The following is a 24,649-nucleotide window of genomic DNA, read 5'->3' on the forward strand; positions in this document are numbered from 1 at the left end:
CCCGGCCTGCCTGACTTCCGCCCGGGATTGAAAACCTTGTTCTCATATTAATAATCACTCGCGCTTCATTCGCGGGTGAGTCTTAATGTGTGTTGTTGAAGTGTGTAACCTCATTCTCTTGTATGTACAGCGCACAGACACCCTCTCCTGGTGTTGAAATTCACCAACCACGAGAAACGGACACAGGAAATATAATTCACCGCAGGCTGGAATACTTCAAAATGTATTTATTTTCATTCCATCAGCGCAACATGCAGGACGGGATGACGCGTTTCGGCCAGCAGGGTGGCCTTGCTCACATAATTGCGTTGTTGGCTAAACCTGATTAAATACACCCGAGTGCCTATCACGTGATAGTGCAAGAACTACAAATTAAGTAAACCGTGAAAACATACTACTGGCATACATCCCTCAAAATTGTACGTCTAGTATTAAAATCCGTCACAAATGTAATCTTGTTGCATAGTGGGTAACTAAACCGCATTTAAAAAAATAATTACAACAAAATGTAAGTTATTTACAATGATTTGCAATCGAGGCACACAACTCAGTGCTGATGAGCAACAGTTAGGCGCTTGAGCCCCATTTCCGACTGTCGCCCATTACCAAAGCTCTTGTTCACTATAAAAAATATAGGCGTGTGTGAACAGCACAGTGTAAATAGTGCAGTGACAGGTATACATATCCAAAGTGAAGCAAAACAAAGCAAAGGCTGAAGAATATTGCACACTGCTGACAGCGTCAGTTGATAATAATACTTTTATGGAACACATATCATGTACGCTCAAATATTTATAGCTAAAATATTTTGCACTGTTTGCACAATATATTTGTGATGTTTACACTTACCTATTTGAAATTAAAATGTACAAATGGACATTTAGTCAATTACCATTAAAAAGTTTTACTTTTTTGCTAAGATATTCTTGTAATCTTTTATGCAAACAAATTTAAATACTGCATAAATAATTTTAACAACAAATACTTTATATGTAGCTTTTTATGTACATAAGAAAACTATAGCATAAAGCAAAAAACATTGCCATTTACAATAATAATAGCTCAAACTTAAATAATGCGAGACCTATTGCATTGCAAATGCTTGTTTTTAATGGAACCATTCTTTTTTTATTACAACGATCAATGCTATATACACAGCAAAGTGCCAACAACCCTGGGGAGGCCGCAATGTCATCAGGAATAAGTATACACAGCTTGATGCCTACAACCCTGGGGCCGGCAGCATTTGCAGATCTTTTGAAAGAGAAAGAAGAAAAGAAAAGGCAATAAAAGGCAACAAAAGAAAGAATCCCTCAAACTAACTTGTCAAGAAAATCCCCATGCCCACCCCCTCCCTATCTCTTCCGCATCAGTATTATCTTGCCCTAGTCTGGCAGGGAGGGCTATCTATTCAGATTAGCAGGTAGAGGTTGAACCCTATGATACCACCCGGGAGGGATCTATCGCTTTCCCTCTCAAGAAGGAAGGAGTCTTAAAATGCGTAGATATTGGGGCATGTGACCTCCCGAAGTTCGGTCTACACGATCAGAATGAATTGGGACCATAGGTCAGCATAGCTCTCTTCTTTGTGATCCGCCACCATTGACATGCGCTCCATCGCCAACGTTAGTCACAGCTTATGTAGCCATATCGTATGGTCTGGAACAGTTGAGGTGCCCCACTTGGCTAAGAGTACTAGTCTCGCGGCAAGCAATGCTAGGACCATCTGTCTGCCCCTGAAGCAGCGTTGGGGAAATGTCAATAGGTTCAGTAACCCCAGAAGCGTGTATGCTGGGAACCTCTGGATTTCAGTGTTAAATGCCTTCTCTATAATGACCAAGACCAATTTCCAGAAGCGTTCTAGCTTGGAGCAGTGCCATAGTAAGTGGACCAAGGAGCCTATCTGACTGCACCCACTCCAGCATTTTTTGGATTGGATCTTTTCCCAGCAGTGTATGCGCGCGGGAGTGAGGTACCAATATGTAAGCACCTTATACGCAGACTCCGTCCCTATGTGCTGTGCGCTGTGTGATGGGCTTGAAAATGTATGTCCTCCCATTCCTTGTCAGACAGAGCGTGCCCCAATTTCTCCTCCCATCGCTGTTGGCCTTTAAAGCGACCCCAACATGTACCCTCTGCCAGCATCGTATAAAGTTCCGATGTGAGGTGTTTGTCATCATGCTTGAGCACCAGCCATTTTTCAAACGTCGTCAGTTCCCTGGAAGAAGCTGTCTGCTATGTAGGGGTTGTGAGCCAGTGGAGTAGTTGGAGGTACTGAAACGTATCAGAGCTGGGGAGATCGTAGTCCCATTGCAACTGATCAAAAGGGAGCAGGCCATTGGGATTGTATAAGGATCCTATATGCTTGCAGCCCTGTTCCCGCCACCTATCAAATACCGTCGAGTTACGTTCTGGAGGGAAGTCAGGATTACCCGTAATTGGGGTAATCGGGGAGGGGAATGTTGTCAAGGACTTGGCACATGCTACCCTGTCCCACACTTTCATTGTGTGTGATGTTACCGGAGAGGAATACAACCCCACGCAGTGTGCTTACGTGGGAACCAAATCTCTCTCAAAATATTAACTCCCGCAACAGTCTGGTCCATGAAGGACCAATATTACCCTGATAGTGGCCGGTTCCGCTCCACTATGTAGTGGAGATGTGTTGCCTGCAGATACCGGAGGATCAGAGGTAGTCCTACTCCACCCTCTTGCTTGGGTCACACTATCTGTGCAAGGGCTATGCGGGGTTTCTTGCCTCCCCATACAAATCTATTGATAGCTAGTTGCAATGAGCGAATTGCCTTGAGGGGAGGCACTAAGGGCAGTATCTGAAAGGTGTACAGAATGCGTGGCAGGAACGTCATTTTGCCTGCCAAAATTCGCCCAAACCAGGTTAGACCCAGACGGCTCCAGCTATTTAAGGCCTGCGTTGTCTGCTGGAGGAGGACCGTGTAATTTAAAGTCAAAGTCTTGGGTATGGTGGTAGCCAATTTAATTCTTAAGTACGTTATGGACTGTTGCGCCCATGCCAGTGGGAACATTCCCTTCAAGCGGTTTTCCTGGTCAGAATCTGGGATTTGTTTAGGTTTACCTTAAATCCCGAGACCTCTCCAAAGTCACTCAGTTCTATTAATAGGCCCGAGAGAGAGGATTGTAATTGCGTAAGGGAGAGGATCACGTTGTCTGTGTGTAGACTAATAGTATGCATGTCTGCTCCAAACTTGACACCTCTAATCTGTGAGTCGTCACGCACCTTCTGGGCAAACGGCTCTAAGTACAGTGCAAAAAGGAGCGGTGATAGAGAGCATCCTTGGCGGGTACCTCTTGCTATGGGAAACTGATCAGAGGATACTCCATTGACTCAGACGAAGGCCCTTGGAGCACAATATATGCAGCCAACCCATCTAATAAAGCCTTCCCAGAACCCGAAGTGTCGTAGCGTCTCAAATAGATAGGACCATCTCACCCGGTCGAAGGCAGGTGTGCAATGGTTGTGATAACCTCCTGAATAAGAATAGGCTGATCTAATAGTTCTGCTATGTCCCACAGCAATCTAATGACTGGTATGTTTTGTAAGTAGGCGCTGGATGAAAAATGCGGTTTGTCTGACTCGGAGTACAGGTTTTGATAAAAGTTTTGGAACACCTTCGCTATGTCCCGATCAACCTGCACTGTGACACCAGCAGTGTTTTTTACCGCATGGATTGACGTCGCTATCGCCTTTGCTCTGAGCTTTTGTGCCAGCATTCTTCCACATTTGTCACTGCTTAAGAAGAACTTGTGGTGAAGTCTCTGATGAGCGTATTCAGCTCTGTCCAAATCAAGGCGTCTCAGGAGAAGTCTTTTCTATTCCAACTCCCTCCATATTCTGGGTGGCCCTGTTCGCTTGTGTACTGCTTCTAACTCTGTGACCTCTTGCTCCATGCTCTGTATTTTCTCACAAAGTAGTTTGTTTTCCCCCGCCGAGATTGCTACACATTCCCCTCCGATTACTAGTTTTAGAGCCTCCCAAACTGCTGCTAAGGCTGTATCCCCCCCATCGTTGACGGCCAGGTAGTCTAGGATTCGTGCACGGATCTTCTCTTCTAATATCTTGGGCTGTAACAAGCTTTCTCTCAGGCGCCATCCCGACGAGCTGGAGGGAGTTGTAGTCATGTCCAGAGAGACCATGATCATGGCATGGTCAGACAGAGACCGTGGCTCAATGGTGAGATCATGCAGGTGCGGGGCCAGCACTGCAGAGGCTAAGAAATGGTCTATACGGGCCTAGGTCTTGTGTGCTGCCGAGTAATATGTGTAATTTCGTGTATCTGGATGTTGTCTAAGCCATTTGTCCTGGAAACCCTGTTCTGCAAGCCAGTGAAAGCCCTCTGCAGAGAAAGATCCTGCCTGCGCTGATCTCTTCCCCGAGCGGTCATGAGCGACGTCCATAACCAAATTGAAATCCCTGCCTACTAAGAAAGCTGCATCAGCAGATGTTAGAACCTCTCCCAGTGCCTTGAGTACAAAAGACTCTTGTTGTGTGTTTGGAGCGAATATGTTAGCGAGAGTGAATTGATAGGCTTCCCAATTACCTTAACTGCTAATAGTCGACCCATGATGTCCGCTATCGTAGCAGTCAGCTTGCCACTGAACTTTGCACTAAAGAGAATGGCAACACCATTAGTTTTTAGAGATATGTTAGAGGACCAGAGCAGGAGGGGAAACCTTAGAGAGCACATGCGGTGGGTACCACACTGCACGAGGTGGGTTTCCTGAAGGTAGCAGATGTCTCCCCAGAGTTTTCCAGGAGGGACAGAATAGCTGCGTGTTTCCCTGGATGGTTGAGGCCTCGGATATTGAGGCTTACGATTTTCAGGGCTCTACCCATGGAGTGCGTGTGAAGCGGGATATGTGTGCTACTGTGTGTATGCGCTGTGGAGTGCGGGGTCCATTTGGTCTATGATCATTTTTGCCCTGATAGCTGCCCTGATCTGTTGAATCGTGATGCGGAGGAGGAAACAAAGAAAGATGAAAACTACCCCAGAACTGCCCCCAACAAATCCTCCCCTAACAAAAGTAAATAAACATCTGTATCTCACAAGAAGACATCAGTTTGTCACAGGAAGAAATCACTCGGGCGTGCGCCGGCCACCGGTGGTGTCTGGAGTGGAGTGGCCTCACCAGAGCCATCCGATGGACTCGTGAAGGAGGTCTACGTTGATCGTTGAGGGCCCGCCGGTACCTACTGTTCTACCATTTCCTGGTGCCAACGATGCATTATTTAGGGGGACTCCGGACGGGCCTGGCAACTTGGTCAGAGCATTGATCACTGCCTTGCTCTCATTGGTTATCGTTTCCAAGTCTGGTTTATGACTAGCAGATGGCCCTCCTACTTTCCGCCATTGGGAGTCTTTGGTTCTAGGTGTCTTAGAATGTCTACATAGGTCCTCCTAGTGGGAATCTGCTGTAAGACCCAGAACCTCTTGCGCTTCTTTCAGAGATTTGATCTGCCACAGCTTGCCTTCATATCGGTGTATGATGCAAAATCGATGGCTCCAAGAGTACCCTTTCTCTCTGAGGTGAGCGGTGATGAACCGAAATTCCCTACGCTTAAAAAGTGTAGTCAGAGAGAGATCCTGGAAGAAGAGCAGCGTGTGTCCCCGGATTTGTACTGGGTGAGCTTTTGTTGCCTTGCGGAGGATGGCTTCTTTGGTCTGAAAATTGAGGGGACACACCAGGATGTCAGGCGGTGGGGCTTTGTTGCTTTTGGGGAGACCGACTATGAACTCTGTCAATTTGTATGTCTGCGGGGCTCTCATCACCTAATACGTGTTTGAAGAGCGCTAGAACGTACGTGCGGATGTCCTCCCCTTCCTCCTGCAGTGGTACTGCTCTGATGCGAATGTTATTCCTCCGCAAACAATTTTCCAGGTCTTCAGCGGTTGCTTGTAGCTCAATATGTTGTTCCCGTAGTCGCAGGATCTCCTTCTGCAACACCTCCAGTTCCTTATCTCTGCTGGTTTCTCTTTCTTCCAGAGATGTGACTTGATCCCCCACCTCATCCAGATCTTTCCGCACTTCCTTTAACTCTGCCGAGAGTTGGGACCGCATAGAGTGCATGTCTTCACGAACAGGGGTGAAGAGCGAGGTCATGAAAGCTTTGGTTGCCAGGGCATCGGAGGCTTGTATCTCCTCTCTGTGATCTTCTTCTACAGTTCGCCCACCAGAGTGGGTGCCTGTTATAGATTGCTTCATCAGCATACCTTTTACTGTTCGGTGGTTATAACCCTATCCGTCGCCATGACCGTTGCAACTTCAGCCACCGAGAGCGGAGAGGTCAACGCTGTCAGCCTGGAGTTGGTCACGTTATAGTTCCGGGTTGCAGCCCCCTTTACTGAATTACATCAGGGTTTCATTGATTTAAGGAGAAGTGTTCATTTACCCTAGTTTACTTGCTCAAGGCCAGTCCTGCCCCAGTTTTCCTGTCCAAGGCCGCGCTCCTCGGACCTTGTCCCACGTTCTGTCTGGCGTGATTGAATGGAAAAGGGGAGTCCTTCTTTCAGGTTGGATTTTATCCTATGTCAGGCTGAGCCGATGGAGTAGGAAGTTGCTATCCGGATATCCGACCAGGCAGCCTATCTTAGGGCTTTGTAGTGCTTAAGTAGTGACCTCTGAGGAGGCCCTGCCCATCCGCGCTTGAGATATGCAGACTGGGCAGCCCACTGGTCTAGAATCGTGTGTCCTTGGGCTACCTCTTGCCAGGGACCGTCACGACGATTGTCTGCCTTGCTCCCGGGATGTCCGCGCAGCCTTCTCCCACCTGGGCCAGCGTCCCGGGCAACGCTACGAATACTACCGGGAGGGGGAGGTAGGGGCGGTATCGTCCACTTTCTGGGTGGTAGGCCTCAGTAGCAGACAGACTTCCAGATGAGAGGCCTGGTCCTCGAGGGTCTCCCAAAGGTTCTCCTGGGCCCACTCGTTCCGCGCCGCACCACGCTCTCGGTGCCAGTCCCGTGGGGCCCACAGCAATGCTATCCAGTTTTCACGGGCGCACAGACACAAGGGACTCACCAATCACACATGCGGGGGAGTCAGCCTCTCTCTGGTCTTCCCGGTGTTCCCCCTGTGGACCACCCACAGAGCAAGGGGAATCACCAGGGACTCACCGACCGTCAATCGTAGTCCGGAGCCTCCAGTTCCCAGCTTGCCTCGGCTCATCTCGGTCTAGGGTGACTTCCAGCCCGCACAGCTCAGACGCCGGCCGTCAAGGATCCAGGCCGTGGATAGGGGCATGCCAGGGAGTCTACGTCTGCGTGTTCAGAGTGTGGGCTGCTTCAGCTCTTCTGCTTCCGGTCGGATTCCTACTAGCCAGGCCTCTGTCGGTATCTCTGATGCCCCTTCAGCGGAGGCTAGCGTGACCGACCACGTGGACTGAGGTGCAACCAGTGGGTGACCCATATGCTGAAGGCAGTCCCAGGCCGCAGGCTTCAGCCCCACGCTACCAGGCCCGAGCCGTCTCCACTCCATCCGCTGATCCTACTCGACCACGAAGTCGCTCAGTCTCGGCAAGAGGGTCAGGGTGCTTCGCCGGGTCTCCGCAGTGTCCCCCCAGAGAGGCGCTCAGCATCAGGCTGCTACACAATGCTGAGAGTCGGCGGCGCTGGAGAGACTTGGATGCACGTCTCACCCGGCCGCCATCTTGGCCACGTCCCCTACACTGTTTTTTTAAAGGTTACTGCAGGGTGCTGCGATGGGTACCACAGTACCAGTTGTTTGGGATTGCTATACCTGCCACCAGAATCATTATATTTTTAATTGTAAGGTGGTCCCTTTGGGACTATCCCCACACGTCGCTGGCGGTCAGGTGTGTCCACCATGCTCCCTTATGGGCTTTTCACAAAACTTTTTCAGGATTCGGAGTCCTGTTATGGCGGCTGCAGCATTTGGTTTCTAGGTCCGGCTAGCCAATCAAATCTTACGGGACCGTGGTACCGAGTAAGTGTCTAACTTTTTGCCAGATTTTCAGTAATTCAGTTCAGTTGTTATTTATAGATCGTTTCTCAAAATTTTCCTATTGAATTTAAAATGGGAAATTCATGTTTTGGGATTCCCCTCCTTTTTAGGTTTCGACCTGGCGAGAGCACGCAGTGCTCCGCCCAGGCAAAAAACTTTTGTCAACAGTATGGATGTTCGTGCCGCCCCCGTTTCCCATTGGCTAGCTCCATAAATGGACGCTAGCCATTGGCAAACAGAGGCGTCCGTCATCCTGCGAGGCGACTCGTGGGCGTTCCTGTGATCTTTTTCTTATCCTGCCCCTTTTTGCTCGTCATGCAGCTGTGGGCGTGTGTTTTTTTTTTGGCCGCCTTTTATTTTGTCATTTGCCCCAACCTCTGGTGAGTGCTTGCTGCTGTCCTGCCTTCCACCGTCCCCCTCCCGCTGTCCGTGTGCCTGTCCCCCCTCCCGCTGTCCGGGTGCCCGTCCCCCCTCCCGCTGTCCGTGTGCCTTCCCCCCTCCCGCTGTCCGTGTGCCGTCCCCCCTCCCGCTGTCCTTTTGATTCCTTAGTTTGGATTTTAGTGGCTTTTGAACAGTTTATGCTGACAGCGTATAAAACGTCTGTATGCCTTTTTTTTTTATTTGCAATCAGATGGTGGAAGGGCTGGAGCGCCGCAATGATCGCATTGCTTTCAGAGGCTTAAGCACACCCCAGTGCAGCTGTGCGCGAGCGCGATTACTTGTTAATTTGTTAATTTCCTCTGCCAGGGAGCATCATGCAGGAACACATGCCTATATGCATGGGCGCTGTGCTTTCGGCTTCAGCACCGCGCCTGATTTTAAGTTGCACCCCGTCTTCTTATTTCAGCTGGTGCAAAAAGTTTCGGTAATAAAATGCACGTAATAGATGTCTGCAGTTACAGATGGGGGAAGGGCTGGAGCGCCGCAATATCGCATTGCTTTCAGAGGCTTAAGCACACCCCGGGGGCAGCTGTGCGCGAGCGCGATTACTTGTTAATTTCCGCTGCCAGGGAGCATCATGCAGGAACACATGCCTATATGCATGGGCGCTGTGCTTTCGCCTTCAGCACGGCGCCCGATTTTAAGTTGCACCCCGTCTTCTTATTTCAGCTGGTGCAAAATGTTTCGGTAATAAAATGCACGTAATAGATGTCTGCAGTTAAAAATAGCATAAGGAATCTGACCACACCTTTGGGATCATATTTATGCCATTTATCAGTCAGCGGTGTCCAGAAATCTGAAGAGGCGACATGGGGCTGAAAAAGCTCCTTCCAGTCACTTGTGCTCACTGTGAAAATTCACTTTTGAGCACCGAGACCATTAAATAAACCCATCACAAAATGTAGAGTTGCTATCTGTCTTGGAAAGGTTACAGCGACTTTAGGAGTCTGGAAAGCTCCCCAACGCAGTAAAGATTATGAAGTGCAGAAGTTGGGATTGTCAAGTGACTTCCCATGCCGGAGTACACACTAAGCCCAGTGTAATGCCAGAGCCTATGATCTCAGAGCTGTTGGCCCATTAATGTCTTTGGTGGGGGTCTGGGTGCTGTTCCCGAATTATATCACTTTTTTATAACACATACATGAGATCTCTTTTATTGCGCTATCTGGACAGCCATAAAACTTAATTTTGCTGCATTAGATGGTGGCTTTTCAAGCACTGGTAGAGCATCCTATGGTGAACGCACATTGGCTTAGAATATAGGGCTTGCTTTTTATATATTACAAATAAAAAGGATCTCTTCAGAAAAAACAATTAATGACCACGGGAAAGCCAAGCCAAACAAACCGATGTCCACTCCATGTCAAAACACAAGAAATTCATACCAGAAGCAATTCAAGTTTGCGGATTCTCACGTATAAACGATATGAGCATTGAAGCAAGCTTGGTACAGTGGCATGCCCAGGGCTTCAACCTAGTACTTTAAAACTATTGCTGTGTACACTGGGACAAGGCTGTGTCATAACAGGTTAACTGAGCAGCAGCAACAGGAAACAAACAATTTTTTCTGAATTGTATTGCTATTTTACGCACGTCCTGCACTCTTCAAACGTAAAAGTGTGCCCTACGTTTGTGGCAAAATCAGTTTGTTATATTTTTTTATCACACTAGTAGAAACAATAGTGCAGAATCAGTTCATTCATTTTTTTAAAACTAATAATTGATGACTAAGATTTCTTTTGCAAATATTCAATACCCACACAAGTGAAGTGATTTATATTCAATAACGTTGTCATATGCTTTGCAATCCTACTACAAAAACCTTTCTGTATTACAGTCTTTGGAAAAAATATTTGTCTTACTTTGCATTACGCAAGTAGCAACATTGTGTTGGTTCAATTCTCATTTTTTGTACTAGTGCAAGGTTTTTGTGATATAGTACTTGTGGCTTAAGGTTCAGATTGCACTACTGCTTGTTTAAAGTGCTATATGTGTACAAGAGTTCTGCATTCTGCTCTTTATTATAAATATATTCTTTTAAATAATAAAGTATCTTTGTTTTGGAAATGAACCCACACGTTAACAGTGCTATATGTGTACAAGAGTTCTGCATTCTGCTCTTTATTATAAATATATTCTTTTAAATAATAAAGTATCTTTGTTTTGGAAATGAACCCGCATGTTAACAGTATCACAAGGGCGTTTGGAATGACTTCAATACAATGAAAAACACAAGAGTAAACATGCTCTTTTAGAGTGCACTGGGCGTGCGTGAGATTGTCATATGCACACTCTGTCTGTCGTTTGCGTCTTTGGAAGCCTGGCAGTGTTACTTGAACTTGATGGGTATAGATTTGGTCAGATTAGGCTATGTTCAGTTGTCATATGCTGAGGCATGACATTGTGCCTTAGGTTCTGGGATTTTGTAGAATTTAATGTTATGGTATGGTGTTGTATAGAATATTTTGGGTTTTATGTTTTTCAATTTATGGCACATTAGTAGTCATTGTGCGTTCGTGCTCGCCGCGCTGTCCCGCTTGTTATAAAAATCTGGTTTGTGGAAATGTTTGGACCGTTTATATGGCGTGACACTTGCATCAAGGTGCCGGCGCAGCACAAAACAGGGGTGCACTTGCAGCTTATAGGGTGCGCAAAGCCTAATGCGAAAGCTGTGGGTGCGTTATTCTCCTTTTAAAAAAACAAGTATTCATTGGGTTCAAAGTGATGGCGGGTGCTTAACAGATATGATCCTGGGGTGTTTTTGCAACCTCTGTGGCCGCCCACTTCAGATTATTAGTCACGTGTCGCTTGCTAGTGAGTGATCGTTTTTAAAAGTTAATTTTACACGCTACGAACAAAACATACCAGCTGGAGGTGCTGGGGGCACAACAATAGCGATAAAACAAACATAAATTGCTTACATTATAAATACAACGGTCATTTTCGACAACTCCGCTCCGCGGTGGGTAGGTTCATCTGGGGTGCAGGACAGCGCAGAGTGGCGCTGGATACACTGATGCGTCCGAGAGTTGAGGGGGGCCTCGGTGCAGAGTGACTGCAGAGTGCTAGGGAGTGCAGAGTGACTGCAGAGTGCTAGGGAGTGCAGAGTGACTGCAGAGTGCTAGGGAGTGCAGAGTGACTGCAGAGTGCTAGGGAGTGCAGAGTGCTAGGGAGTGCAGAGTGCTAGGGAGTGCAGCGAGCTAGGGAGTGCAGAGTGACTGCAGAGTGACTGCAGAGTGCTAGGGAGTGCAGAGTGACTGCAGAGTGACTGCAGAGTGCTAGGGAGTGCAGAGTGACTGCAGAGTGCTAGGGAGTGCAGAGTGCTAGGGAGTGCAGAGTGACTGCAGAGTGCTAGGGAGTGCAGAGTGACTTCAGAGTGCTAGGGAGTACTAGGGAGTGCTAGGGAGTGCAGAGTGCTAGGGAGTGTAGCGTGCTAGGGAGTGCAGCGTGCTAGGGAGTGCAGAGTGCTAGGGAGTGCAGAGTGCTAGGGAGTGCAGAGTGCTAGGGAGTGCAGAGTGACTCGGGAGGGCTAGGGAGTGCAGAGTGACTAGGGAGGGCTAGGGAGTGCAGAGTGACTAGGGAGTGCTAGGGAGTGCAGAGTGACTGCAGAGATTAAGCTAATGGCAATGTAAATGACAATGCCATTTATTCATCTGTTTTCAAAACCAACACATAAATACAAATTTTGTCATTTACAATGCCAATAGGTCTAACTTTTCCAAAGGCGAAACCATTGCATTGTAAATGCTTGTTCTTGACTCCCGGTAGAAGGATCACCCCGAAACTTTCAAGTAAGGAGCTACGGTGGAATGGTCTGTTTTTTTTTTAGAAATTCTTGTGAAGATTTGACAAAGGCGCCAAAGTTATTAGCAAAAAACGCTCTTCCTATAGAAACTCTGAACCAACTAGAGCTACACAATGGCATCATAAATATATTAAACACTACTGGTACTTCCGATGTAGTGACTCTCGATGTATGTTATGTTATGTTATGTTATGTTAACAATATTTTATATAGCGCTCGTACACCCAGAGGTTTCATGGCGCTGACTAGCAGATGCTCTGGCAATCAGAGGATTATGCATGGGCCTGAGTGAATAACTAGGCTTTAAGCTGTCTCCTGAACACTAGGAGATTGGTGCAGGAGCGGATTTCCAAGGGGAAAGAGTTCCAGAGTTTGGAAGCAAGGGTCGCAAACCTGCGTCCTCCCTGGCGTTGGAGCTTGAAAGGGGGAATGATCAAAAGATGTAGATTGGCAGACCGGAGGTTGCGAGAGGGAGTGTATCTAGGCAAGAGGTTGTTAATAAATTGGGGGCTACGAACGTGAAGGGACTTGAAGATGATGCAGACCGTTTTGAATGTTACTCGTTGGGAGATGGGGAGCCAGTGAAGTTGTTCTAACAGGGGCCTTGCTGACTGCCAACGCGGCAGTCGATGAATCAATCTGAAGAGGTTTCATTGTAGTGACACTTATCTACATGGTAGTGACATACAAACCACACCAGTAATAAGCAGTGGTGGACTGGAAGGTTGCGCTGAGGCTAAATGACCCACCTGAGACCTTGGCATGGATCCCTGGTTAGAATATATTGTACACCAGTGACAATACTGAAGACATATGTTTTACCTCTCAGCTTCTTCAGACAGGGTCTCAACTTTGAGAGAAAGCATCTTCTCGCTCTGAACCAGTTGATAGATCCCCATGTCCACATCACTCACAGGAGACACTTTATCTTTGAGACCACGGGAAAACTTCACAATCTAAGAGTGAGAGAAGGATTACAAACAAATCGACATATTTTAACAGCATAGGAACATTACTTTCCCCATCAACCGCCATGCTGCCCACACCAGTGGCATGGTGGGTACTCCCTAATCTGAAGGCTCTCGTCCTAAATTATGATCTTTCAGGATAGAAGTCAAAGCAAAACTGAACCATCCTAATACCTCATACCCCAACTTTCCATGGCTACCATGCATGGTCTCCACCTACTAGTCTGACCTAAGCGCATAGGAACGTAAATGCAAGCTAACCTTACAGCTTCGTAGTACAGCAGATGATCTGGCAAAGGACAAACCCCCAAACTGAACATGCCCAGGAGACGATTCATTCCCCAGGGCAGGGCGTAGCACTGGGAGTCTAATTCCTACAATGGACACCTACGCATAAGCTTTCCTCTTTTGATAATCCTAATGTAATCAAAAGCTTGACTCACTCAACATTTCACGTCAAGCTCTCATTATTTAAAAGTTGAATTCCCAACACCCCATGTTAGCAACAGGATGCTAATGAGAGTATGATGCTGGATCAGCATCCCAACTCATTATGCTGATGTAACATGTGAGGAGACATTCACTACAACGCTTGTAAGGATATGGATGCAAATGAAATGGGGGGCGGGGCGGATTTCTCATCAGCACTCTCAGGCTCTCACATTTTCAGTTTTGGGAAGAACGAGTCAAAGAATATTTAGAAGAAGCTAGGATTGAAATGCTTTAGCCGCTACTCTCTGGAGACTTCAACATTCCAGGACAAGTGTGTTTGCTTCAAAAGATGATGTGCTGTTGTGCATACTTGATTTCTGAAGGCAGCTTCATGTGCAATTTATTTTCACAATGGAGGTAGTGGAGATATGCACAGAAATGTTGAGTAATATGAGATGGTACAGTACACTAAGCAGACGTCAGTAGAAACAGTTTAAAGTGTAGGTGCTTTGTGGGGGAGTGGGGTGGCAGAATTTGGAAGATTTTGTCTTATCCCAGGACACGCAGGTAAACTGCAGGCATGATGGAGCAGGACTTCAATTGATGTCCTACTTTCCCAAAAACATAAATTAGCTCCTAAATCTTTAAGGACAAACAGTAATTCTTAAATGAAAATATATTTCTTCACAGAACTATTTAGAACAATGTGTTGCCATAGAGGAAGAGGTAATGTGCAAGAGGCTGTACATTTTCATGCACTTGGGGTGTACTCAAAACCCCAGAGTATTTTCGACTGGAGACCGCATACTTTGCTAGGGTGATATCTTAACAGGAACTGCAATCAATTTAAGATGAACTTATTTTTATATACCACACATACTATGGTTTTTGTTTGTTTCTAAACACTGTAAATAAGAGTTGTGTTACTATTAACTAATTTAATGGCACTCGAGTCGTCAGTCTCATGATGATGAAAGGCTGTATTTGGGCTTGGAGAGACTAAACCGCAGGACCTGTAAATCACACCAGAAGTTAACAAGAAGCACTTAACTCAGCAAGTCATCCTGCCAGCTAAGCCAGACCAAATATCATTTCTGGCAATCTAAAACATTAGAAATTTTGGATCTTCTTTAGAGTTTTGACAGACTGTGAAATCTGCCAAACGTGGGGAACATCCCACCTACCATATTTAGAGTGCATTTGACGTCAATGCATTCTTAATAGGCACACTGGATAACCACTACTTTTTGGCAGATATCCAGCATCTTCTGAACCCTAATTAAGGCCTTTAGATCTTACACTCATCAATGATCAAACTAAGCACACAACCTTCACTCCATTTTCATGCACATCTTTTGGAAACATGTGAAAGCTTAGGCAGTGGTGGGCTGCTTTATAGAGAAGTTTGTGACTTACCACATAAGGCTTGGGCTCTGAAAAGCCCGTAAAGCTTGGGCAAGGTCAGTCAAACACAAAGGCCATCAATCTACCTACTATGTTAATATAGAGTAGACAAAACCGAAGGAGGCAATAAACACAGACTCCCGGAATAGGAAAGTCAGCCCTTGATAGATTTGTCACTCCCACCATTGGGGCTCAACGCAATTTCTTGATGTGGCTCCAAAAACATTTAGAAAATTCCCAAAATGTCAGTACAAAGCTTCTCCTCCCCTTACCTTTTCTCCATTCTTGTCCACCACTAATGCCTTTTTCTCCTTTTGTAGCTGGACTAGCGCCAGGCAGAAGACCGTTTCATCCCTGCAGACTTCGGAACAAAGTGAGCGCAGTTCAGGGAGGGATATTATAGGGTGCGAAGACAATGGAGACTCTTGGTAGGTGTGAAATAAAGCAGCAGCCCTCTCCTGCAGGAGACACAGTCTATGATTAGTGCAGGTCAGACAAGGTGTGAGAGTGTTAAGAGGGTATGGATAACTGAACTAGGAAAAATCAAAGGAATAGAAACGTCGATTGAGAGGAAATTGACGAGGGATTGGAACCATGGTCTTGGACCAGGTGAAGATCAGTCTTCCTAAAGGCCTTAGGTATGGGCCCAGGATAAAAATCAAACAAAAGTACAAGTAAGTCACACTGCATCTGAAAATACACTGAGCATTTTACTCAACCTTTATCACATTTGGTGTTCTCACTCTCTTCGTCATTGTCTGCTATGGAGAAAGACTGGAATGAGGAAATTTCTATCTACTGAGCCACCAATTGATTTAACAAGGTGGTAGTCCGTGCGATTAGGCAATGGGGTTCCCTCTGCGGTCCCAACTTTGAGTTACACACTCTTATCCCGAACCAATATTTCAGTTTTACTTTTGACTGCAGCAGCATTACCAACCTCTATAGCTCTGCTTCCTAAACCTTTTACAACCACAACACAATTTTTAGAACAAACTTTCGCAACCCACTTAGCTTAAATGGACAGGCGATATTTTAATGTAACTAAAGCAGCATGTGGTAGCGCATTGCCACTTACAGACAGCATATTTTCCGTTGTAATGACCAATAAATATCACAGACATTCAACTTTACTGCTAAAAATATCATGCACAAAAATGAAAATGTGTGGAAATCAGAAAATATTTATCATTTGTGCATCACCAAGTAAAGTGTCTTGATTGTTTTGATCCTATTAAAATAAAATATTTGTTTTTCTCACACTCAAGAATAACTACTAAAGGTGTGCATTTCATTTACAGGTATTTACATGTTGTTGTGTTACAAACAATTACATCCTACAGCTTTTTCTTTCACACTCACTGTACACCAGCAAGATTGTCACATAATACACTTTACTTTCTCTGACTGCAAAAAGAGAAGAGTTTGTAAATACCAATCACCTATTAAAAAAATACGAGCAGCAATTTGTCACAAGACAGACTGACATTTGACCTCTGTCTTTGATTGCTTGAACATTCGCGACCCACCTAAAATCGTCTCACACACAGATTGGGAAACATGACTCTGGTGTAAAGACCTAAAATGAATGGAGATCAATATGTTGAGTCAGTTCCACGTGCTGCCCCCAGTGTGCACCAGTCACAGGAGTTTAGCAGAACCACTTGTCCCATGACTCATCAGTGTAACGGTATATGCCTGACAGGATTAGCGACTGTCAGAACCCCCATCGGAAGGCCATGAGACATGCAGGAGCTACAAGGCCCAACTGTGGTGGTTCAGGCCTCTTATTCCTGATGTCCCTGGGCCTGACCTAGTATGGAACCTGAGCCACTGTGCCAAGTACCCCTTCTCCACTTGATTCTCAATGGTAGCTCTGGACTGGAAGTCAAAGGTTCCCAGGATGGGGGGAAGGGGTGTGCGGGGGGAATAGAGTGAATGCAGGTAAGTGAACACAACCCCTAACTCAGAAGTGCACATAGTACTGTCAATAAATCAATGTCCAGTCAAATACTTGCTTTTATTTTATATAACATTTTCTTTTCTTTTTTTATTCCTAACTCTACACATGCAGAGGTATAAAGACATTCATAAGCAATAACACAGTCCCCTTGAGGCTGGGACTCTAGTGTTTGTCAGGCTAATATCGGTCTCACCCTCTTCTGTATAATGTGGTCGGGATTCTTCCCCATTCACTTGTTACTGCATCCAGGGAATGTACACTAGTAGGCCATATTCAAGAGTTCCCCTTTCACTCTTGGGAATTAGTCAAAAGTGTCTATGGTGCCACAGCACCTACAGCAGCAAATTCCCCAGGGCCCCACAGGCCCAGTTCAAGTCTTACCCGCTCCTGCTGCACAGAAGCATTTGATGTTGTAGCGGGTCAATTGAGCATGGGCACTAGTGAGTTCAGATCCTGCTAGGAGGATTTGGCATGCGGCAGGTGGACTCTTCCTCTTCTGAGCGGCATTGCTCGCTCACTTCAGTAATCAGAGCAGCAAGTCACTTTCTCCCCAGCGTTCATGCAATCCTTTGGCTCCCGACTGGAGCCCAGAGAGGGTGTAACGACCTCCTCAATGTCCTCCTAGTCCTCGGCGGTCAGTCACAGCAGATCTCGTTGTATGGGCTCGACCTGTCCGTCAAAGCCTCCCCCAGTCCCGGGTGACGGCCCAAAATATTTGGCAACTTAGTACCGCCAGCCCCTTCTGGCATAAGGGGTTGCTGCTGTACCTTCGGACACAACAGACTCCTCCGGTGCAATCGTCCACACAATGGAAAGGACTAAAAACCTGGCTTTTTAACGTGTAACATCTCTACAGCGCTCTGTGCTAAGAGGATAGTTGCTAGTGCCAGTAGACCTTTGGGTAACCGCTGCGCTTTAGAAATGCATCTAACATAACATGGCAACACTTCCTAGCACACAGGGATTGCTGCTAAGGTGTTCACGGGCCCCAGGAATGCTGGTCACACAAATAGTTAAATGGTGGCCACTTCTGGAATATGGAGTTACTGCAACAAGGCAGTACTGGCTTAGTGCTTCCTGAACAGATCAGTCCATGGCAGCATTCTCCTGTTATACGGGGTTTGCCAAAAACAATCTTGCACACTGGCAACAACCTTATTAGTTCACAGTCAAATCCTCACACAGTGAGTTCTCAAGATACAGGCTTTCCCACTTGTCCATGCTCCCTCAAACGCTCTCCTCTTCCTCACAGGGCACACTGGTCTTGGCAAGCAAGGAGGTGCAGGTGTTCCAGGGCAGGTGCTTTTTATTTCCTTGAGTGATGTTCCCTCTCCCAGCAGGGAAACTATAAGGTCTTGCCCCTCAGTCCTGGTCACAAGCAGAAGTCTTGCAAAGCTTCCCCTTCTCACACCGCCCATCTGGCTGCTAGGCAGATGAGTAAGCTTAGGGTCTAAATCTCCCCCTTTTCGGGGGCGTGGCTTGGACGGCATTGGAAATGGCCGCCTAATCTGTTCCTTGCCGCGTAGGAAAGCGACTTCATTCTCCCCAGGAGATCACCTCTAAGTCTCCAGATTAGCCGATACGCGATTCGGCCTCCCGTCACATCGGGGAGCTCACGGAGCAAAAATCGGAGCTGGAAATGCCGGACAAATGCTCCTTTCAGGTCTCGAGTTGAAGAGCGAATGCAGCCACCTCATGTCGGCCTAATATGGCGCTGAGTACGGAAACCCGGGGTTATGCCTGCCTCGATCTGCCCATCACCGTCTAGCAGTGCCTACACCACCTCACCGACTCTGCCAAGGTGAGCCGTTCCCAGCGATGCCAACCACGAGTGCTCCGGTGTCCTCTTTGCCGCTTTGTCTGCTCCCGAGCCTCCGCGCCTCCATGCCTGTCCCAGTAATGGCGTAGTGCCTGCATTCCACCAGCACGTTCCGGGGCTCCAAGCGAATTACGGATGACACCCCAACTTCACTGCACCTAAGGTGAACCTAAAAGTGAGCCTGCCCACCAGCGCTACAAGTGACAGCTTTGCTCGCCTATAACCTGGCCCCCACAACACTCGGATCTCCTCTTCGACTCGCCTGACCTTAAAATGGCGGCAACTCGGACATCGCAATAGCGCGAGGAAGTGGGAATACTGGGCCGGGGAAGTGAACCTGTCTGTCTATAACCCTTAAGCCCAGCCATTGCCACTGGGTTTGGTAATTTACTGGCACTATCGCTAATTTAGCCATTGTAACCAATCAAGGCTCACTGGAGCACACTGTTGCACTGAACACTGCCACAAACACTGCTACTGATAGGTCATGCAAAAGTGTGAAAATATAACTGTCATCCCAGCAATAGGGTGGTTCTGACCCAGGATAACTGTAAATTTGCGCAGTAGGACTGCGGAATCTGCTGAGGCACCTGCGATATCGGGGAGACGCCACCTTCTGCCAAGGGACTGTGCCACTACCACTACCACTGTCTTTAGAAGGGTGAAGTAGTGAGGCAGAACCCTGTAACCAACTTGAACCTTGTAGCACCGTAAGGCGTTATTCTGCACTAATCAGCAATACCCTGCCGCAAGGTACACCCAACCTGCGTCATCCCTTGAACTTGCACCCTGCGCATCGACTAAACCCAGTTTTTCTCACAGTCTAACCGCACTCTCTGGACCTGTTCCTACCGTCAAACTGGGAGAATTCCGCCCTATCGCCAGTCCGTCACGTAAACCTGTTAAAATGGCGGAGAGGGAAGACAAAAAGAACAAGAAAGTGCGGGCTGAACCTTCCTTGTCGGAATCACCCATCAAAGCAAGACCAGACCTCAACAGCACATTAGACATGATCCTCAAAAAATTGGCAGAGGTTCATGACCTATCTAAATCTACAAAAGGTAATACCGACACCATGCAGCTCGAACTCACTGCGATAAGGGCGGACATGAACTCAATACACAAAAGCATCGGTGAGGCTGAACAAAGAATAAGCGATGTTGAGGACAAAGCAAACCTTTCATCCAAGACTATACTACAACTTCAAAAGACGACCGACACCCTCAAACGCCAGAACGCGGAATTGGAAGATAGGAACAGGAGGGGAAATGTTCGCATTTTTGGGGTGCCTGAAAACGCAGAGAAAGACGCTGAATCATGTGTTGCTTTCTTGGAAGCATGGATCCCGTTAGTCACTGGTATTACTTTTAGTCATGGGCTAGAGCTCGACCGGGCTCACAGGATTGCGACCTTCGTCCCTCATGGGAGAAAGGGCCCTCGTCCCTTGATCAGCAAACCACTGCGCTTCCAGCACACCGAAGTCATCCTGCAATACGCCAGAAACAATCACTATGTCTCCTGGGAGGGCCACCGTATTACCTTTACTCAGGACTACTCAAAAGAAACTGTTGAGATCCGTAAAGGCTTTCTAGCTCAAAGAGAAAGGTTGAAATCGAAGGGAATACAATTCTCACTCGCAGGTCCAGTGAAATTCAAGATCATTGTCCACGGCAAGCCTCGCTTCTTCTCTGACCCTGGTGATCTCGCCCAATACCTGGAAGACTCTCCTCCACAACCAATGGATTCCTCGAGTAGCGCCTCAAACAAACGGAAGACAGACGCTCAAGAAGTTTCTAACCCCAGCACAGGACAGGGTTGAGCTGGACGTTCTTGCAGATGCGGGTAATCATTATTTTTCACATGTGCACTGTCCTTAGGCCTAGCTGCACCGTCAGCCGGTCAATGGCGCGCTCTCGCTTGTCCCCACTTTAGTGTGGGTCGTCTGCCCTTTAAGTCCACCTAACCAATAAGTGTAAAATTCAGTTTCTGTTCTGCTGTCTTTTTATCACTGCCCAAGTCTCGCATCAGCATCAGGTATGAACATCTTTTATCCTCACTTGCGTTCAACGTTAAACTGTAACGAATATTAACCCTCAGTATCACGGCGAGGTTTGGAACCGTACATGCCTGTCTCATACCAGCACTCTAAGCTCCAGTTGTAGATGCATAGCTAATATGTTCCAATGTTTATTAAGTACCACTGTTGAGATGACGCACAATAACACTGTTGTTACTTCCGCTCTAGAAAAGATGAGCTGCAAAACGGCGCTCTGTTATGTTATCTATAGTCTCATAGAATGTTAATTCAGAATTTCAGTCACATTATCTGATGTACCGTTATACTACTCACTGCACAGTTATGCACAGTTAGAAAACACTAACTAGGATTGTCTGTTATCTCCTGTTATGTCAACACCTAATGATTCATCCTACGTTGAGCTTGGACGGTACTGCCGTCGCTGCTCCTAAGTTCTATTTCTAGGGGAGGGGGGAGGGGAAAGCGGTGGGTAGGGGGAGAGGAGAGAGGGGGGAGAAAATGTCCTTTTTGGATTGTTTCAGTATGTTTTCTGTTTTCTTTTCTTTCTTTTCATGATTTCTTTTTCTATACAGTAGTACAGATTCCAACAAGAACGGCTTGTCTCTCAGTAGATGCTCGATACGTACACCCACAGCCCTTTTCTGAAGTGCACGAGCCTTATAGCCCTTTTATACCGTCTCCCAGGTACACAACCTCCAAAAACTTCACTATAGTACGCTGGCCCCATCAGAAGCGATAATTAGCAGTCCTATGACCCACACAAAGTGTCTGTCAGACGGCCTCAACATAGTCTCCCTAAACGTCAAAGGGCTTAACCACCCAGTTAAACGTAGGAAAATCCTGGAATATTTAGCTAAATCCAAAGGTGATATCTTCCTCCTCCAAGAGACCAAACTGTCAAACGATGACGCTGATTTCATCAAACAACATTGGATCTCGCATACTCTTTGTTCCCCGGCAGTACACAAAACAAGGGGGATACTCACCCTCATTGCGATAAAATCCAACATCTCCCTGGTATCCTACACTCAGGATAACGACGGTAGGCTAATCATGGCACATCTATTGAGGGATGACGACCCCATTCATGTCTTGAATATCTATGGCCCAAATGGAGATGACCCGGTCTTTTGGGACTCAATCTCACCTACACTAGAGAACATCCCACGGGATGAATTAATAATTGTTGGAGGGGACTTTAACCTACCTTTAGACCCGATAATCGACCGCCAGTCTAATTGTGCTTATGACCCCACACGATCCCATGATAGCTTACAACGTCTATGCTCCAAATTTGACCTACAAGATTCTTGGCGCTTACAGCACCCAGACGGTAGGGACTATACATTTTACTCGACTCCCCACAATTCTTACTCAATAATCGATTACATCCTTGTCAACAGCCCCTTCACACACCTCATAGAAGAAACCAACATAGCACCCAAACTGGTCTCCGACCACTCCAGCATACAAACCAGTTTAGCGGGATCACGCTCCATTCTTCCCCCGAAAAGGTGGCGCTTTAATGACGACATTCTAACCGAACCTGAAAACAAAAAAAAGATCGAGACCGCCATACAGGATTACCTTACTTTAAACGATACTCCAGGCTTGGATATAGCAAATGTCTGGGATGCGCTTAAGGCTACTATAAGAGGGGTGATTATTGGCATCCGAGCACAAACAAATAAGAAATTAAACCTCAAACTTGTTAACCTGGAGAAGGACATTAAAGCCCTAGAATTGTCTCATGCAGCTGATCTTCAAAACACACCAATTCTGAATGACCTCACTAAAAAGAAATACGAGTACAACGCAATACTTAGCAGAAGAGCTGGGGTTTGGATTAATAAATTTAAAGCCTTGAAATTATGCGAGGGCAATAAAGCCGGAAAATTACTGGCATCCTACCTCAAGCATAAGAAAAAGCAATTTAACATTGCCTCAATTAAAGACCAGAATAACATTGTCCAAACCAAGCAACACCACATTCTACAAACCTTCAAATCATTCTATGAAGACCTCTACAAAAATAAATTAGACTTTGACCCCCAAGCGTGCACTAAATACCTGAACTCCTTAGGTCTCCCAAAACTCAATGAAGTAGATAAGTCCAAACTAAATTCCCCCCTCACATTACAGGGAATCTCGGCCTCCATTAAGACACTCAAAAGCAATAAAGCACCAGGCCCTGACGGCTTCTCAGCCAGCTTTTATAAAGAATTCGCGACCCCTATTAGCCCAACTCTGCTAAAACTATTCCAATCCTTCGCTTCACAGAAAGGGGTAACAAACTCAATGAGTGAGGCTACCATCATCATCATCCCTAAAGAAGGGAAAGATCCACTATTGACAAAGAACTATCGGCCAATATTACTAATAAATCTGGACTGTAAGATCTACGCTAAAATTCTCGTGACAAAACTGAACTCGCTCCTCCCTAAGCTGATCAGTAGCTCACAGGTGGGTTTCCTCAAACACCACATATCTAATGACAATACGAGGTTACTGTGCCACGTCATAGAAAAAGCCAAGTCGACGCCGCTCCCTCCGTTGCCATTACGCTGGACGCGGAGAAAGCATTCGATAGGGTCTCATGGCTCTTTCTTAAACACTGCATGTCCAACTTCAACTTAGGGAACACCTTCATAGACATGGTTATGGCTCTATACCTCTCCCCATCCGCCAGTATTGCCATAAATGGCTCCCTCTCGGAACCATTTAAACTTGAGCAGGGAACCAGGCAGGGCTGCCCTCTCTCCCCAGCGCTCTTCCTCCTGGCGATGGAATCCCTCATCTCCGACATTAAAAAGAATGATAATATTAAGGGAGTTCATTTTGGAGATACTTGTGTTAAATTAGCCGCCTATGCAGATGACATCCTGGTAGTCACTGAAACCCCGGAACCTTCCATTACAGCCTTGATGTCCACCATTGAAACGTACTCCACCCACTCGGGGTATAAACTTAATCGGGAAAATCTGAGGTCAAACCCTTAAATATTCTAGCTACCAAAGATATGTTAGGCAACTTCAGCATAACGAGAAAACAACATTGACTAAAATCAAAAACCAACTGGAAGGATGGTCCCCTCGCTTCATCACTTGGTGGGGTAGAGTTGAGACCATCAAGATGATGATCTCACCTCTGGTGAATTACCTTATTACCATGCTACCACTATCTCTTACCCAAGACTTCCATCACAAACTGGACAATGCACTCACCACCTTCCTATGGAAAGGGAAAAAAGCACGGATCAGCATTAAAAAACTACGCCTGAACAGGTCAATAGGAGGGGTTAACCTCCAGGACTTTAGACAATACGAAACCGCTTTCTTGGCAAAGCAAGGCTCCCACTGGCTAGCCCCCACGGCGGACTACACTCCTGTCTGGCTGGAGGTCGAACAATAATTGCAAACACAACAGTGATGGACAGAATGTGGATCAATGTCACACATTCACCCCAGTCCAAAGATCTGGGCCCAAATCCATCGTTTTTCCACTCCACATTCTGTCCATCATTGTTGTGTTTGCAGTTACCGCTCTAAGTGTACTGGGGATGCTCAGACGTGAGTCCCAGGCACTCCACACCACTGGAATCAAGCTAGCCGGGCTGAAGAGAGGTGTTACCTCGAAACCGGGCCGGTCCTCGGATGCTTGTTTCCGTTCTGGGAAGGACATGGCTTTTGTAGTTCGGACTGGACTGTTCCCATGGGGCACAGGGTCAGCGCTGATTTGCATATCGCCATTGTCTAACCCAGGGTGGTGTGGAGTGGAAAAA

At 46.7% G+C, this 24,649-nt stretch overlaps 1 protein-coding gene across 3 annotated transcripts in view; it reads right to left on the reverse strand.

Moving 5' to 3' along the window:
- Positions 1-24,649, reverse strand: part of CHMP7 (charged multivesicular body protein 7) — a 78,946-nt gene that overhangs the window by 31,914 nt on the left and 22,383 nt on the right. For all 3 annotated transcript variants that reach the window (XM_078666253.1, XM_078666255.1, XM_078666254.1), the window contains exons 4-5: positions 15,321-15,506; positions 13,067-13,200 (exon numbers count right to left, since the gene is read on the reverse strand). In XM_078666253.1, the coding sequence (XP_078522379.1) occupies positions 13,067-13,200; positions 15,321-15,506 (320 nt within the window). The remainder of the gene's footprint in view (positions 1-13,066; positions 13,201-15,320; positions 15,507-24,649) is intronic.

Source organism: Lissotriton helveticus, chromosome 11, assembly GCF_964261635.1.
Source record: "Lissotriton helveticus chromosome 11, aLisHel1.1, whole genome shotgun sequence".
NCBI lineage: Eukaryota > Metazoa > Chordata > Amphibia > Caudata > Salamandridae > Lissotriton > Lissotriton helveticus.